The sequence below is a fragment of the Typopeltis vanoorti genome, chromosome 3 (assembly GCF_054136105.1).
Source record: "Typopeltis vanoorti isolate ZY-2024b chromosome 3, IOZ_Tvanoo_1.0, whole genome shotgun sequence".
Classification (NCBI taxonomy): Eukaryota; Metazoa; Arthropoda; class Arachnida; order Uropygi; family Thelyphonidae; genus Typopeltis; species Typopeltis vanoorti.
The window spans coordinates 12,885,975-12,904,007 of record NC_143551.1 but is presented as its reverse complement, the minus strand read 5'-3'; the positions used below and the strand labels follow the sequence as shown (position 1 = coordinate 12,904,007).

The following is an 18,033-nucleotide window of genomic DNA, read 5'->3' as shown; positions in this document are numbered from 1 at the left end:
TCCTAAACTGAAGCAGGCAAAATAGCTGTAATTATAATAGCCCAGAATAATTCTTTGCAGGTTTATAATTACGCTTTGATGACGATATTTTTCACTTATACAGAAAGAGCTAAGATACATTCCATATAGCGCAGTGTTATTATTCGATTTTCCAATGATTCAGTGACCGAATTACGAGAGTGCTGCGCATGCCATTAGTACATATTCTCTTGTCAAACACTGTCAACGTATTGACTCGAATAATATGAGGTCTAAATGAGGAAGCACTGGAAGGAACTTTTACCCAATCTCCGTATCTGGAAGCATAATATAATACGCTTATGATATCGTGAACAGCAATTTAAATATAGATTTCAGTTGACACACACACACACACACACACACACACACACACACACACACACACACACACACACACACACACACACACACACACACACACACACACACACACACACACACACACACACACACACACACACAGTTTCCTTTATTGGAGACTTCTGAAATTTATTTTAGTTGCATTTTTGATTTTTATAAGCCGAAATTCCAGCTTAATAATCAAGTTTTGAGCTCTGTTAAACCTTCCGTGAAAGTGCTGTGGTCTATTTTAATGAGTGATAAGCTTCTTCGTGTGATAAGATTACATCTTATCAAAACAGCTGAGTGATAACGTTGTGATACGTAATTTGAAATTGGGATGATGTCATGATTCTTAATCACTGTGTTGACTCAGTCTCATATCATCGATAACCTTATGACTGTATGCGTATGCGAGTGGCGAAATCCAAAATTCATTACCAGTGAAGGAGCAATGTGAGTGTGTGTTTGCTAACAGTGGAATGCTCTTGTCTTAGTGAAAATTCCGGTGTGGAAATCAAATTTCAAAACAGCATGCCTAACAACGTAGTAGATGCGAACCGGACACCGAGGCAATACCCTGAGAAACTGAACTTATCTTTCTCTGGGTGTGGATTTCTGGGAATTTATCACGTCGGAGTAGCCTGTTGCATCAAGGAATATGCACCTCACATAGTGGTGAACAAGATCGCCGGGGCTTCTGCGGGTTCTCTGGCTGCTTGTGCTTTGATGACCGGCATATCTCTTGGCGAGGTGACCAGCGAGATTTTAAGAGTCGCAGTAAAAGCTCGAGAAGGAAGTCTTGGACCTTTTCAACCAAGTTTCCACTTAGTTCATATAGTTCAGTCTGGGCTACGTCGTATGCTTCCTCCAGACGCTCACTTACGTGCAAATGGAAGACTGCATGTTTCCGTCACGAGGGTATCAGATGGCGAAAATGTTCTCCTTAGCAGATTCGATACCAATGAAGACCTTATCCAAGCTCTAATCTGCAGCTGTTTCATTCCTGTGTATGCTGGATTTGCACCACCGAGATTTCACGGAGTCGGATACATCGACGGCGGATTCAGCAACAACTTACCTGTCCTGGACGAGAATACAGTGACTGTTTCTCCATTTTCTGGAGAGAGTGACATCTGTCCTGAAGATAAAGGTTTTAACATTGTGCAAATCGATTTCTCAAACACAAGCATAGCATTAACTCCCGGAAATCTCTATCGTTTTGCACGTGTGTTGTTTCCTCCACATCCAGAAATTTTAAGCAAAATATGTCAGCAAGGATTTGACGATACATTGAAATTTCTGCAAAGAAACAACCTTATATCATGTAAAAGGTGCTTGGCTGTCCATTCAAGTATTTATTTTTCTGACAAGGAGTCCTTGGTAAAAAACAAAGAACCCCAGAAGAGTAATCCTAGCGACCATGCTTACGACGGTTGCGCAGACTGCCGCTACAGACTACAAACGGCACTTGTGGATAGTCTTCCAGGACCTGTAGCAGCAGCAATACAAGAAGCATGTAAGCAAGATAACAAAGGAACACTCAGTAGGATGTCTGAACGGATAGTAGAACAACTACTTACTACAGTGTCATACATCATACCCATTGAAAGAGCCATTTCGATTGTTCACAATCTACGAGGATTGTTCAATGCAGTCCATCAGAAAGTAAGCAACAGCCTACAGTCATTGTTAGCCTTCCCAAAGAATCTTTTGAGAAGAATCTTAAACGAAAAACCTCAGTACACAGCAATATTCTCCTGTCAGCTTTCAGTGACTGAGTTTAATTACAACGAGAGCGAATCTTCAGGATCTCGGACTACAGCAACTACCCCTGATGGCGATGATGAGAATGCAGATGTGGTCGACGGACTTTTGTCTCCTGATCCTAGAAAGCTCTCACCACCACCCAGGGTGCAACGAAAGTCTTATGCTGGATTTGGTCAAATACCTTACAGTCTTCCTGAGCGTGGGAAATCTGTAGATGAAACTGTAAATCCAGAGAGGATCCTTGGAAATCTACGCTTTGATTTTACTGTCGGTCTTTCTCCAACTTTCAAGACTCCAGAAAAAGAAAATGTGACTCTTGAAGATGCATTGAAATCTCTAAGAAAAGATAATGATAATCAGCTGCAAAATGTACTTGATATTACTACCAGGGCTCTTAACTGGCAAAGAGACTGCATCGGCAACTTTCATACTAACATCGAATCTCAAAATACAGATACTTTTGAGAAGCTCCTTGATGTGACGACTTCCAATGAAGCATTGATGGCTTTTTACTACACCGACGAGAACAACAGGGTGCGAGTAACCGAAATATTCAACATAAGCGACGATGACGCCAGCGTGTTGATGCCTCCCGATGAAAAAGAAGCGAATTCCAGTTTAGAATGGGACACCGAGTGGGCAAATGAACTATCGGAATCTCCCTTTGGATACGGATCTCCTTGTACAGGGAAAGAAAACATCTTTGAGAATTCCGAAGAGAAGGAAAATCTTTTATTAAAAGTCACCGAATTAGAGCAAATTCAAACAAAAGAAACGGAACTGCCCAGACATTGAAGTCGTTGCAGAATAGGAAAAAATAAAAATGATAAAAGAAAGAAAGAAAAGCATGTTAGATGTAAATATATTTTCAAAAGTAAATTCTAATTGTTTATTTATTGTATGCGAAGTGGGGTAATTGTCGAGACTCCCCCCGCCCCAGTGAGTGTGATAATTCTTAATTTCAATTATGGAAATTTATAATTATGTTGGCAACAAGCACGATCGCTGTATTTATTTATTTATTGCAAATGCATGAAAATATGTTAAATGCTAAAAGAATGACTTATTAATTTATTACCTGTTTCTGTTTTTACAAATTTATTTTTATTCCTTACATATTTTAGACTATCTCACAATACCAAAAGATATGTAAAATTCAATACTATGAAATCTGTTTTCTCTTTTCATTTTTTTGTTTATTTTTTAAGCTCGATATTATTCTGGTCAAAGTACAGACGAGTTTCCAAATCGAATTATTTTGTTTCTAATATATGTATTTAAAATAAACGCCGCTACGAGGCATTGTGTCTAAAGAATGTTTCTTAGTGTCGAATTATGTATTAAATTATCAGGATGATAATTTTTGTGTATTGTCTTATTTTTCAGTTTATTTTACAATCGCTTATTTCTGTGTGTTAACAAATCAACAATGCGATTTTATAGTTTAGTACTAGTACTAAGAATTTATTTCAAAGATGGCATTTTTTATAAATGCAATAAGAGGCAATACATGTACATTGTTTTGCCTCTTATTGCATTGTAATGATACCAGGTATGTAACGATTTAAAATCGTTACGTACTAACCTCAATACCGGCTGGAAACAGGAGTAGTTAGTCATGCAGATTTTTTATTTCTTTATTCATCTATTATTATTTTCTGAAAAAAGTAGGATGGGTAACTGTGGAGCTGTCACTGCTTTTATCCCATTCCTTGTTATGATTACTAATGTTATTTTCTTTTGCATACATGTGGAAGTGTCATCAAGCTGAGGAGTGTGATGTAGCAGTGACAGCAAAACTAAAATCACCCGTGTTGATAATCTGTGCATGCGGCGCGTAGATGGCAGCAGTGGTGTCATATTGCACAGCGATATTTATGACTGAAAGAAAAAAAAGCGGTGTTTCATATAATACTGATTAGATGAGACATAATTGCAGTGCTGCAAAATAGGAATGAAATATCAATGCATCGAATTGCGTCGTATGAATTATAGCTATGGAACAAACTGCGGCAAACACCAATAATGAACTAATTTTCTCATTTTTCACTGAGTACGTGAATGAGGAGATCAATGTAACTATTATTCGTTCTTTAGTTACCATCTGGATCTAAGCTGGGCTGCTCACACAAACTTTTGCCAGACTCTTGCAAAAGGTTCATGGAAGGATTGAACTCTGCGATTCCTCCACGAATTGATTTCTTGTTTCACAAAACGTTCTGCTGACGTAACTTTGGAAACATGTTCCAGACATTATTAGGGCAGTGTGCTGTTATGATTTTCTTTTTTTCTAAACAATGCGAAAGAATACTGCCCATAAAATTGTGAATGGAATTCCTTACTGGCTACATTTAACAGAAGGCAATTTTCCTGTTAAAAAATGCTTCTTTATAAACGTACCCCCCCCCCAAAAAGGATAATCATTAGTTTATAGAATATCCGGTAGGAGGATCCGTATATGATTCACAATCCGTATTTCATACGCTGATAGCAATTTGTATCAGCGCTATTTTATATCGTGAGTGATAACGATTCATATCAGAGATCTTCAGCAATAACCTTTGAAAAGGAAGGAGGTCATAAAGCTTCATTCGGAGCATTCTAACGGCTTCTGAGATTGAATTTAATGAAAATTAATCATATTTTGTAAGATTTTAAATTTGGAATCTTACAATTGCTATCATTGCAATTTTACAAAACCAAAATTGTATGTTCTACAGTGTGTACACTAAACACAACTTCATATTCACATGTTGCGATAATTAATAGTGTCGCCATATTAAGAATACTTACTTTTTGTTTTCTGATTGTCTTTTATCGTTTACTTATTTTTGTTTTCGCTTAAAAGTTTTTAAACTCTCGATTTCAGTCATGTCTATCTTAGATGTCTGGTTAGAAACAAACAAAATTTTGGGTTCAATTTCAAACTGCGAATGCAATCACGCTGAGCGAGCCATTCCTGACCAGGTTTGATCAGGTTCCCTTTAATCCGTTAGATAATGTTATTGTATTTATATAACGAAACCTGTGGTGAATTCGTCACTAAAAACACGTACTAACCACAGTAATATGACTATTTAATTCGTAAATATTTCATCCTAAGTATCTTGGGATGAAATATTTACTAATTAGATAGTCATATTACTGTGGTTAGTACGTGTATTTATAGTAATGCTATTGTAATCTGACTAATGAGAAAAGCTTTACATAATTACTAACCAGATAGTAATAGCTTTACTTAATTAACAACTAGATACTACTTCCTCAAAGCAGTAAGGAATCTCTTGCATTCATTCAGGAAATAAAAATTTTCAAAAATTGCTTCCATTAGTTCACGCCTCCATTGTCACTGGTGTCAATCTGCTTCCGGTGTTGAACATCAGATTTTGACTTTTCAACTCAGCGTTCGTCGAACTTGTTCCAAACATCATTAGGGTAGTGAGCTGTTATGATTTTCTTGTTTAAAAAAAAAACAATCCTACACACGAGACGTTGTGAACTTTATAGTACATGAACAGGGTGTGTGAGGGCCAAAGGTTTGAGAAGCTGTTGACGGTTCTTTAGAATAGTTGATGTGGTCCTTGGGAAACAATAGGTGTGGAAGGCTGCTTCAGAGAAGAAGAAGCTTGTTCGGTATACTGACTGAAACCGTTGATGCCAGGATCAGTTGCACTGAAAACTCACGGACGTTCAGTGGCGTTGCTAAAGCTTTTGCCGCCCCTCTCCATACACACCAAAAATACTACAAAAAGTCAAAACGACGTATATGAAAATAAATTAAAACACTATGTTTATTTTTGAAGTAAAACTTTACTTTCAACATTCTGAAATGTTATTTTTCTTGCTTTTCCGTTAGCAAAATTGTCGATGACATTGGCGAAGTCATTTCATAATAATATAGGTAATTCTTAATCAGTTTTATTTAGAAAAACTCCTCTCACAACTAGCAAAACTTACAGAAATTGTGAGGAAAATTCTCAGTCGTATTTTACAATATTTGGAAACGAGTTCTCCAGACTGTATTTCAGAATTAACTTTAAAAGTTCAAAAAGGTTCAAAGTGCCGCCCGGGGAGGATCGTCCTTCCTCCCCCGCTAGCTACATCTCTGGGTGAGACACTTTTTGGCAACTCGTATAGGTAAAGATGACTTCTCCATTGCTTCCACCTTGATATCACCACCTCGGGGTGTGTCTCCCACTGACGAAACCTCAATAAAGGTCGAAACCGGTCTGGTTAGTGGCCCTTCCCTTAATGCATAGCCTTATACATATCCGCAAGGAGATTTGCTTTGCATTATGGGAGATACTAAGACAAGGAGTGATGAGAGCTTGGTCCACCTTTACTACGAGTTGCCTCAGTCCTGAAGATGCTTCAGGCGCAAACTTTGTTTGCTTACACTTGGATAAAGAACTAAACTAAACTTATTATAGTCATAACGATTATTTAAGTTAAGTTTTTATTGCCTTAGCTATAATGAATCGATTCATTGTCACTAAATATTTATTTTAGATTTGAAAGGCCTCCGAAAGATTTTTCGATGGTTTCGCTGAAATCTTTTACAGTCGGATGTCTAAATATGCATATAATAATAATAACAAAAAACATTAAAAAGTTAACAACTTTTGGTTGGAGCATCCCTTAGCTTGCCGTTCGGGAACAACTTCCGCTAAGAACTAATCTAGAGACCAATCTGTTTCTCAAGTTAGGAAAACGAGCATTAAAATATGCTTTACATACTTTTCTGCTTAGCTCGGGATGCATTAGTTTTTTTCGCATAAAAACTCCATAAATTCTACATTTGGAATATTTCATGGATGGTCGTCCTCCACGAAATGTTTCATAGTGATTAGCACATCATTATTCGGGAGCCCTCAAGCCACTTCAACTCCACAATGATTAATGGGGGGAGAATTTTTCAGCTGGTATTAAAATTTATCTACTGTGTTTATACCACTTATCACTCATGCCCACTTACAATTAAATATGCAATTATAATTATATAAAATTATATATCGCACAATATCCACACTGTATCAGAAATGGATCATTTTAATATCAAGAGATTTACATGAAACAAAAAAATTATTCTCAAGGTTGCGATATGGTATTTTATTGTAATGTAGAGAGCGCCCGACGATAGAACCCAGGTCCCTTCCCCTTAAATAATGAGTGATGAGTGAGTGCTGGCAAGGATTTTATTGTTTCAACTTTTCCTGGCATCTCGCTCTCTTTTTTTTTTTTTTTTTCTTCATTTCATACTTTTCGTGTGCCTTTCCGTTTGGATAGCGATCTCTTATCATGTTTATTATTTTGCCACCGGTCGCTTTAGTGATATCAATGTTTCTTTGATATCTTTCTTATAGATATCTAGTCTTTCGGTAATTTTACATTACACACGTTCTCTCTCTCTCGGTGGTATTATTTCCAAGTTATATGCTGATTTGTCTAATTTATACAGGATGGTTCATCAGTCAAGAAAGGGTTAAAATATTTAATAACTTTTATTTATTTATTAATTATTTTTATTATTTTTTGTTATAACGAAATATAGAACCTAGAGATTTTTTTTATTAGTTATGAAAAACCACATCACTTAAATGTCTTCCATTTTCTGCTTCACAAAGACGGGCCCTTTGTATGGCATGTTCCATAAGAGCCAGTGGCGCACTCAGGATTTAATCTTGGAGGGGGGGGGGAGAGTTGAGTAGACGATTTACGAATACACACTACGCATTGCATACGACCTATGACTGAGCATCTGCAGTGATCGCCAATACATGACAAGTAGTATAGAAAGAGAAGACACAACATAAATAAAAAAAAAAGAATTTTAATTAGGAAAAGATTTTTGGAAAATTTTCTAGTGTTTATTTCCTTTTTCTTTTTTGGGGGAGGCCCTTATCCCCCCTCCCTGGGTGCGCCACTGATAAGAGCTGTCAATGTTTCTAGTTGCAGATCCTAATTTCTGTGCGAATGTTCTCCTTCAGCTGTTGGAATGTCTGGGACTGTTCACATGCACCCTTTCCTTCAGAAATCGGTTTGTTGTTGGGTTGTTTTGGCATTGTTTTCAACTACTTTGAAAACCGAACAATGCTTTCTATCGTAATAATTTCGTTTCTATTTTCTGTTTCAACCCAATATCACTCTAAAATATCACAGGGAAAATAATTAATCTGTTGGCAAAATTATTCAGAGATAAATTTAAAATTTTTCCAAAAGTAATCAATTTTTCATAATAAGTTCAAATTTTCCTATCATGACTTAACAATTGTGGACTAATTTGCATATCGATGGAAACGTATGTACATCCCTAATGACAAATGGATTGCCGGCCGAATTGTTACAGACTATCTTCTTTAAATTACTATATCATCCACGAATTATACAGTACCGAGTCATACCTTTCAATCCGCGAGTAAATCTGTCCAATCTGCCGCAATATATTAACAGCAAACCCCAAAATCATATTTCATGTAAATGAGTCAACGAATGGCAAACATGACCTACAACTCATTCTGTTATTATCAGCTTTGCAAAAAAACGCTTAATAACAGATATTACATGCGAATATTATTTCTGTAATAAACCATCAAATAAAAAATATGAGAAGTATAATTCGCAGCTGAGAAGGTAGCGAAACAAATAAACACTGCATTCTAACACCTTTCTTTGATCAACGAACCAGCATATAAATAGAACTCGTTCTGTGTTAAAGAAGAAACATATTCTATCTCCAAAATACGTTACTAACGGTCCATTACGCTTCAAATATTATTCTTGGATGCCGAAGCAAAGCACCGAGTCCGTAACGAATGCCGTGTCGATGGCCACAATGCTCTGCTAACCCAGATTCAATTGTACGTCTGCCAACGTATTTGAAAGTGACACCGTATGAGGTGGACAGCCGACAATAAGCAGGGCCTTGGTTACAATAAATGTCACTCAGGACGGCTAGTTATGTACAGCGACAAAGAGCCGAGTTGGGAGTACAGGATGTAGCGGACACTTTCCCTTGTGAATACGAGCAACTTCAAGGTCAACTATAATCACTCTCTTTCTCTCCCTTCCCTCCCAACTTCTTCCGGCGTTTAACAGGAACCGAGGAGATGATTACATCGATACTTCACGTAGGGCGGAGCTCGAAAAAAAGGCAGAACCTAGCATCGAGACGGCGTGTAAGAATAATAAAAAGCCAGTGTCATTTGTAATCACAGTTACTCAGACAGTAGCAGATAAATAAAGAAAGGACGGGGTCAAAGGTTACCAATTCACTGCTGAGATGTTTCCTTTTTTTTTTTTTAATTTAAGGGTGGAGGCACAAATGACTTGTTAACAATCTAATAAGACTAATTAAGGTGTAATTAAAATAATGTATTCGGTAGCAACCATTTCCCAGAGGTCTCGTGTATTCAATGGAAAGGAGTGTGGGAGACTTGCTCTCGTCTTCAGTCGCTTTTAACCATCCGGTCTTTAAAATGCAGGTGTTACGCAGCTCTCCCGTAAATTTGTAGCCACCTGCGGAGTACCGGTTGATCAGAAGTGTTCAAGAAGCACGGTGACTTGCGTTTATTAAGAGAAACTCTTCTACTACAGAAATACGACGCATTTAGTGCAGTCATCTGCCAGTCAAGGAAGTTCGCGCGGCAGCATATGCGATAATTGCTAGCTGAATTTATATCCCTGACCCCTTATTTCCCCTCTCCTCTTTTACATTATTAAAACGAACTAAAAATGGAGTGAGGTGATTTTCCAGGAAGTAATAACCATCTAGGATTACTTCCAAAGGCACATTGCGACTGTTTCTTTAACATCGATTGTAATAGTGTTTATAAATCAAGGTAGCTTCCAGGGTAAATTCTATCTAAGGAAAACATTACTGAATATTTCCCTGACCCACTGCTCAATGTCAAGGCTTCGTTCTGAAACCCCCAGGGTCCTATATCCGTATTTGGTCTTCATCCTACCGTGTAACCCCGTTTTCTAGCTCATGAATACGTTTTATTCCGTAAACATCGGTAAACGCGCACTTCAAACGGACTGACCTAGTTTCCCTTATGTGTACGCTTTCAACAAGATAATCTGTTGGTAAATACATTAACAGAAAAAAAAAAAAATCGTAATAATAAGTTAAAAGCATCTCTTTCACGCGAAATCGTTTAGGTACACTGCATTTAGTACTGTTCTATTAAATGCAGGTTGAAAGCCGAGTTCTTTCTTCCTTTTTTTTTTCTTCTTTTTTTTCTCACTGCTTATTTACCTTATATGTAAGTACTTCATATTAAGCTTCTGGAATACACGCAGTTCACTCCCTTTGAGCTGATATATCGAAATGTGCTGCAACACGCATTAATCTGATCATGAACAAAAAAAGCCAAGAAAATATTATGGGCAATTTTTAGCAACAATTGTTCAGCGGTAATTTAATCAGTGTTATTTGACAGTGTGTTTCTTTGTTTATTTTTTTAAAGTAAACACATTTTTCCAAGTTTGGCATTTTCAAGGTTAATGGTATCCTTTTTACGATTTGCTTTGTCAATTTACTAAAAAAAGAAATATTAGAAAATAAATATATATTAAAACTTCCATATACATAACTAAGCAAATAAATAAATACATAAATAAAAACAGGCTTCTATTTAATCTTACTTTTGCCATAAAGCCCTGTTTTTAATTCCACCATGAAAGGCCGTTTCAATAATAAAGTGATCATTTTTTCCCCATTGGCGATTTCGGGAATGCGACCATTTTTGAATGATAGGCATTTTTTTTTTATTAACAAAAAAATTATTTGTACATATCTAATTTACGTCCGCGCGGTTGGCCTAGTGGCTATGCTTCCTAACCATATGCCTGGGAAAGGAATGTCCTAGGGTTCGATTCCCGTCGACGACGTGAGGAGCTCAAGGATCTTCCACAACCATAGCCAAGTTAGCCGGTCTTGGAGGGAGCAGGGTTTTTCCCCTGCTTCCCCCGAGACCGGCAGCAGAGTAACCAACCTATTCCGTAGGATTTCGGTTCCGAATGCCTACACGGTAAAAAGTGTAGGTCTACGCATGAGCGTAAATTAGGATAGGATAGAATTAGGATCTAATTTAGAAAATACGATATTTATGGCATTAGTTGCGTTAAGAAGGTAGAACATTTTCCGAAGAATATCTTCTTCAATATATCACAATTTGATGTCAAATTTTCCACTGAATGTCTCCCAAGATAAAAACAAATATTTGTTTTAATTGCTAATATAATCTTAAAAAAAAAAAAAAAAAAAACGAAATTTCCAGATTTTCTCTGAAAATATAATCCAGATTATACATTTCTGATATAATTTAACCCGGAAGAGGCGAAATATAATAGGAATAAAAAATAAAAAATAAAAATCAGGGACAAATTCGAGAACAAAAATAAGTCAGGACACGAGCCTTATTTCAGGGACTGTCCTCAAAAATCGGGGACGAATCGTTACCTTATTCAAGAAACAGTAGTTATGATTTGTAATAATAATAATAATAATAAACCGAAAATTCTTATGTGCCACAGATTTATAGCACCACTTTAACTCATTCATCGTCTGCATTATCGCACTCTTTCAGGCAATGTATTTTATGCAGCTACTACTTTCCAAGAAAAAAAATATATAAGTTACTGCTCACTCCCTTGTCCTTGGTCCTCTTTGTTCTTCCCTTTGGAAAAGCTTCTCAACATCCATCCGTAGATACCTCTCACCAAATTATAAATTTCAGGTATATCATTACCCCCCCCCCCTCTATCTACCAAACGATGCAGATTGCAGACCCTCAATTTATCTTTCTATCCAATACGCCATAGTCCTATATAATTGTCTCTGTATTCTAGCCAAAGTTTCCTTATTCTCTCAAAATCTATTGGACCAGATTTCTGCACAGTAATCTAAGGTATTATACAGCAGATCCATCACATCCTTATTTCTGCTCACTATTACAGCCATCCTCTTGGTTATTTTCACCACCTTTACAAGGTATCCCCTGGACTTCAACTGCACATCCACCATTGTTCTACTCGACTCTCCTGAAATATAGTTCCATTAAGAGAACATTGAAGCTTAAAATTACACTTGTGTTATCCCCACTCATTTGCTTCCCTCTTCAGCCTCTTCAACATCTAAGAAGAGCTGATACAATCATTGTCATTCCTGATGTCCCTTCTCAGCTTCTTATCCTCCGTCAAACGAGTTCTCTCTCTCTCTCTCTGAAATCTATTTACACTATCGATCACATAAAATTTGAATAGTAATAGCCACTTGTATCTCTGTATAACTTTAGAGACAACTTAATGCTTATAATTTATAAGTTATAAGCTTCCCTCGATGAGATTCTCGGGTCCCATAATTTAAATAGCTTGCAGTGAGACAAACATTCAAATGCCTTTGCCCAATCGGGAAATTTTTACTTTCTCTTCATCGAAAAACCACACTTGTTACTTTTTATTATAAAAGCTGATCAGGTTACTAAAACAACAGCGCCCTCTGACAAATCTTTGTTGACCTTCATAAATAATTCCATCCCATGTATCCAATTCTCTATGCGAGCCTTTATTAACTTTCCAAAATATCTTCAAACTGTTTTAATAGTGTGATGCTTCCATTTTTGATGAATTTTATAATAATAATGATAATGAATTTCACAATAAAGGAAGTGTATGGAATTGTAGTATAAAAATGAAATTGCATTTACACGTTAAAAGTGATTTCTATTTCACGTTTAGATATGTTTTAAATTCAGTCATGTAAATCAGTATAAGGCTTAAAGTTAGAACGTATCAAATTCCTATAAAATAGCATTCAAAACCATCTTTTAATATATCTGAGCAGTTGAATCATTTTCTGGAAAATGAGATGGCGATAATATTCTCTTTGTCCTCTTAGTCAGAATTCTCCCCCCCCCCCGGTCCCCTTTCTTCTCTTTGTCATCGGTTAGCCTTGCACGTCAAATAACCGCTGCTAATTGTCATTTTACATGGACATGCAATGGACCATATAAAACCAGTCACCGCCAAGATTTTGACGGTGTACATTGCCCTGTCCTACTATTATTACATGTTTCGAAGAAAGATGGTTTCTCACTAGCACGACCAGTTCCCTGGTAACAATATCTGAAAGTACAAAGAAAGCTGGCATCGTGTTCTAAAAATGTATTCACAACATATGAAGTGAAAAATATTATCTCCGTCCATTACATGGGTGACTGCTTTGTTCATATAACTGGTGAACTATAGTGACTTTATAAACCACTCTTTCCAAATGGAGAATATTATTAAATATTGCTACTTTGCTTCTTTCACAATCTTTTGTTGTTGTTGTTGTCGTTATTATTATTATTATTATTATTAAACTTCATTATTCACAATCAAATAACATTATACTGTGGTGCACAGGAAGGTAGTATTTAAGTTGAGAAACGGAGTAGGTTGTCAATAGTAAATCTGATCCTTCGCATTTCACTTGATTAATATATTTACTAAACACATTTCAGCTCTCCCTGCAAGCAAAGCCCTAATATAATACACAAAGAAATGTAATCATATTTTTGTATATTATAAACAATAATTTAATTATTGATAATTCGTAAGTAATGATTTAATCAATACGCACATTATTAATAATTATTAAGTAACAATTCACTATGAAATCAGAAATTACAAAAAATGCAAGGGTTGTCAATGACTTATTGTATTATCTACCAGATGGTCCGATCTTATTTTTAAACCAAGAGAAAAAGAATTTGACAAAAACTAAAGAAAAATCAACTAGTCTCATACGACGGTAGTAGATGTTTTTTCCCCTCCCGGAAACTGGGATTGATTCTACCTCAAAACGGACAAACCGTCCTGAGAGCACGCAATTGAGAGACAAAAATACTGCAATATATGGTGTACGGTAGACAGCGAATTTTGTAGTGTTGTTGTTGCTGTGTGTGTGTGTGTGTGTGTGTGTGTGTGTGTGTGTGTGTGTGTGTGTGTGTGTGTGGTCTTTCGAATGTGTTCTAAACCCCTCCCCCCCGAGGAGGCATGTAATATGAGGTTACCACCAAGATTTTGAAGGTGTACATTGCTCTGTCCGACTATTATTACATGTTTCTAAGAAAGATGGTTTCTCACCATGCACGACCAGTTCCCTGGGAAGATCGCTTTTAATGTCCATGCTTGCTCTGCTTTCTTTTGAAAGTAAATAGTAATATTAAAAAAAAAATTTTGACATGTTTCTTTGAGTTTGACTACCAAGCTTATCAGCTGTTTGTGACAGACAAAATTTAACAGAACTGTAATTAATTAGTGATAATGTCTGACACTCATCTAGACATGACAAAGATATAGCTAGCTTGAAAGACTGCAGAGTAAGCCAGTATTCATCCTGCAGTCTTTAGGTTCGAATTCCGCATGGACTTTTGTAATTTTTTTTTAAAGTTAATAAATGACTTTCATCGGTTGGCGAAACCATCAGCCATGTTATTAGAGACCTAAAGTAGTTTGAGAACGTTCAATGCTTTGTTTCTAGAGTAGGGTTTCTGAATTATTTAATCTTTCATAGGACTGTTATGATATAGGTTTACAATCTTTTCGTAAAATTATCATAAAAATACTATTTTCCATTTCGAATTAATTGATCTCAGATAAGTAAGGCTATTCTCCCGAAACTAAGATATTTAATACTGGAAATTCGAAAATTAGACTGTAAAACCTACACCCAGTGATACCAACTAGGATTAGGAACATGAGACGGCAACAATTATCTGCATATCTTTGTGCGCGTTCGTCTATGCACGCTGGCGCGCTCTCTCTGTCTCTCTAAATATGTATATTAAACATTTATCAGTTATGCGGAATAGTATTTGATCCCCGATCAACTGTAATATCCAAGGTCATTCCGAAATACAAAATCTAATCAGTAACTATAACGTGAAGCAAGTGAAATTTTTGTTCTTATCTGATAAAACATGTTACCTGCTGTACATTCTTATCAGCCAATTTCTTGTATCACTTAATGTTTTGTAGTTTTCTACGAATATTATCCAATCCGAGCTGACACATTATTACTAAAATGAAACAACTCTCTCTCTCTCTCTAAATTAAATTTATTTATCATTCAGAATTGGACCTCATGCAGCAAACAATCAAAATACAAAAAATGTTTCTTACTTGGAACATTTGTATAAATATTTAAAACTAGTAACAAACACTTAATTCCGAATTTTATCATATGTAAAAACTAAACTATACTCATAGTGAGTTCCTTGTTATTATCACCAATTAAGGATTTTTTAATCTATTTTTTATTTTAAAGATAGAAAAAAGAGCGATTGCTACATTTTTTTTTCTGTAGCAGGCTCAAGCTTCAAAGCCCAAACTAGGGCTCCTTTACCATCATCAATTCCTAATAGTTTTTTAAAAAAATATTTATCTTACACTGGAGAGGTGCAAGAACCTATAGCACATCAGGGCCGTGTGTGAGGTGCAGATGGGTGAGAAAGAAAAAACCTATTGACATTGTTCTTAAAGAGCTATAGGTTGAAACTGTTGGGAAACACATCATGTGGAAGACTGTTCCAGTGAACAGAAGTAGATGGAATAAATGAGGAAGAGAAGAAGCAGGTTCGATGAGCTTGCAGTTGTACTGTAAAGGGATGTTGAACAGCTACTGCTTTTGTTTTAACAGTCCTAACAGCAAGTGGAGAATGATGTTTGTCGATTCACTTATTTATTTATTTATTCATATGGAGTTTCCTCCATTTTCTCTCCCGTCCCTATTGGGGCGAGTTGAGCCCCCTCATGGGGGGGGGTTAAGTATTTATGGCTGTAGATCCGTGTGTGTGTGTTCACGGGGCTGGTTTGCCTGCTTGCGAGATGAAAACCCCCAGATAAACTGGGGGAGGGGGAACCCTGCTGTCCACGCCCAAGACCGGCTCACTTGGCTATGGCTGAGGAAGATCCTTAAGCTCCTCATGTCGGCAACGGGAATCGAATCCACGATACTCCTTCCTCAGGCATATGGTTGCAAAGCGCAAAGCCACTAGGCTAACCGCGCAGACGTCGATTCACTGAAGCAGTGACTATGGAAGTACTGTCTGACCACAGATGCGAGAGCTTCGGCTGGCAATGTACCAAGAAGAGTCAATTCATGTTTGAAGGGGAGAAAGGAATAAGAAGATGTACGAATTCGTTATCAACAAGCGAAATCACATGCTTTATACGTAAAATTTTCCAACTGTTGTACAAGCAAAATAGTTATCACTTTAAAAACTAGAATTTTCATAAAAGAAAAGCTAATTTTCCGACATATAATAATAATAAACACTCATCTCACGAAACGCATTGATTACCTTATTATCGGAATGGATTTGCCTTCTTCTGCCATGAGCAGAAGTGTCGAGGGTTCTCGCATCTGTGGTCACACAGTACCTGTAGAAAAGATACCGAGCTGAAATATACCGTCTGTCAAATAGAGGTTGAAGTGAGCCTGTGAGGGAAGGATTACCTACGACCCAAATTGCTCTTCTCTGGAGAGTATGAAGAATTTTAAAGTAGGTTTTAGGTGCACCAAATACCCTTGTATATCCACTTGATATGTGTCAACTGGATATACAAGATAATACGAGTCATACGTGATTATCATTAATTATTACTCACCTCCTATCAATAATTTCCTTCCAATTTTAATCTCTTATTTCTCATGGCACCAATATTGTCGTATGCCTATCAAAAATCTTATATTTCGTTTCACATCTAATGCACTTTTATATATATCTCTGATCCACACATGGAGGATCATAAGACCTGTAGCGGTTTAGGGCCGTGTGTAGGTAAGAGGATAAGAAGAAAGAAAGAATCTGTTCATATTTTGTTTGTTCAGCTGGAGGTTCGATTCTTTGGAGAGGCTTTTCTCTGCCATTCTGTTTAAGTGAGCATACCACCTGAAAATTAGCTCTATTCACGCGTTTCTGAATGCTAATAATGCCAAGTCCCTTTGTAATGTCTTCGTTTTTAATACGATTTTGCATTTGATACCATCTGCTCACCCTTCCCCTAATTTTTCTCAGAACTCTCATGTATGATTTTCCATTAAAAATACCCCGAGATCTCCGTATGAAATGCCTGTATGGACTAGTATATGTTTAACTGAAAAAGTTCCACAAAAAAATTCCTCGCTTCATGATGAGAATCGACTCTAGGACGTTTCTTATTGAAGGGCACATGTCTGCCATTCTTCCAACCGACCTAGGAAGGCACCATTCTTAGTGCAGTAGTTTGAATAAAATTAAATAGGGTACCTATCTTACCAACAACAAACTGCCGAGTGCGGCTTACTATATATATATATATAACAATACCAATGTTGAAGGACGACAACATCAAATAGACTGGAACTCAACTTCAAACATCCATAAATGCTCCGATGAATTAGAAAGACGTATCTTAGAATCCAAAGAAATAGCTCTCGACCCTACTCATCTAAACAGCAATCTCAGTTACAGCCTGCCCGATTCACATAGCGCTGTAATCCAGTTTTGGCGCACTCATGATATCATTTACACGCACAGTGCTTCACGCCAGAACTAAAGCTCGCACTCAATTTCAAACGCAACTACTACTTGTTCTAAACTCTGTTTTGTCTAAAGTACAATATATTTTTAAGATGTTGTTTTCTCCATGGTACTGTATTCACCTGACGAAGCCTGCATTTCCGATGAAACTAGTAGTGAAACCTTATTAAATCTTTTGTATTTTTTTCTCGGTGTTTAAGTCAGTTAATGATATATATATATATATATATATATCATATTTTTGATATATTTCAAGATTTTTGTTTTGTGGTTATATATATATATATATATATATATAACCACAAAACAAAAATCTTTGCTTGAATTTTAT

The 18,033-nt window shown here is 36.5% G+C and overlaps 1 protein-coding gene across 1 annotated transcript; it reads left to right on the top strand.

Moving 5' to 3' along the window:
* Positions 1 to 822: 822 nt before the first annotated feature.
* Positions 823 to 3,484, top strand: LOC150107922 (patatin-like phospholipase domain-containing protein 2). The gene has a single exon (XM_090415442.1). It carries the CDS (start codon positions 895 to 897, stop codon positions 2,923 to 2,925), a length of 2,031 nt encoding a protein of 676 aa, XP_090271568.1. The 5' UTR covers positions 823 to 894; the 3' UTR covers positions 2,926 to 3,484.
* The last annotated feature ends 14,549 nt before the right edge of the window (positions 3,485 to 18,033 follow it).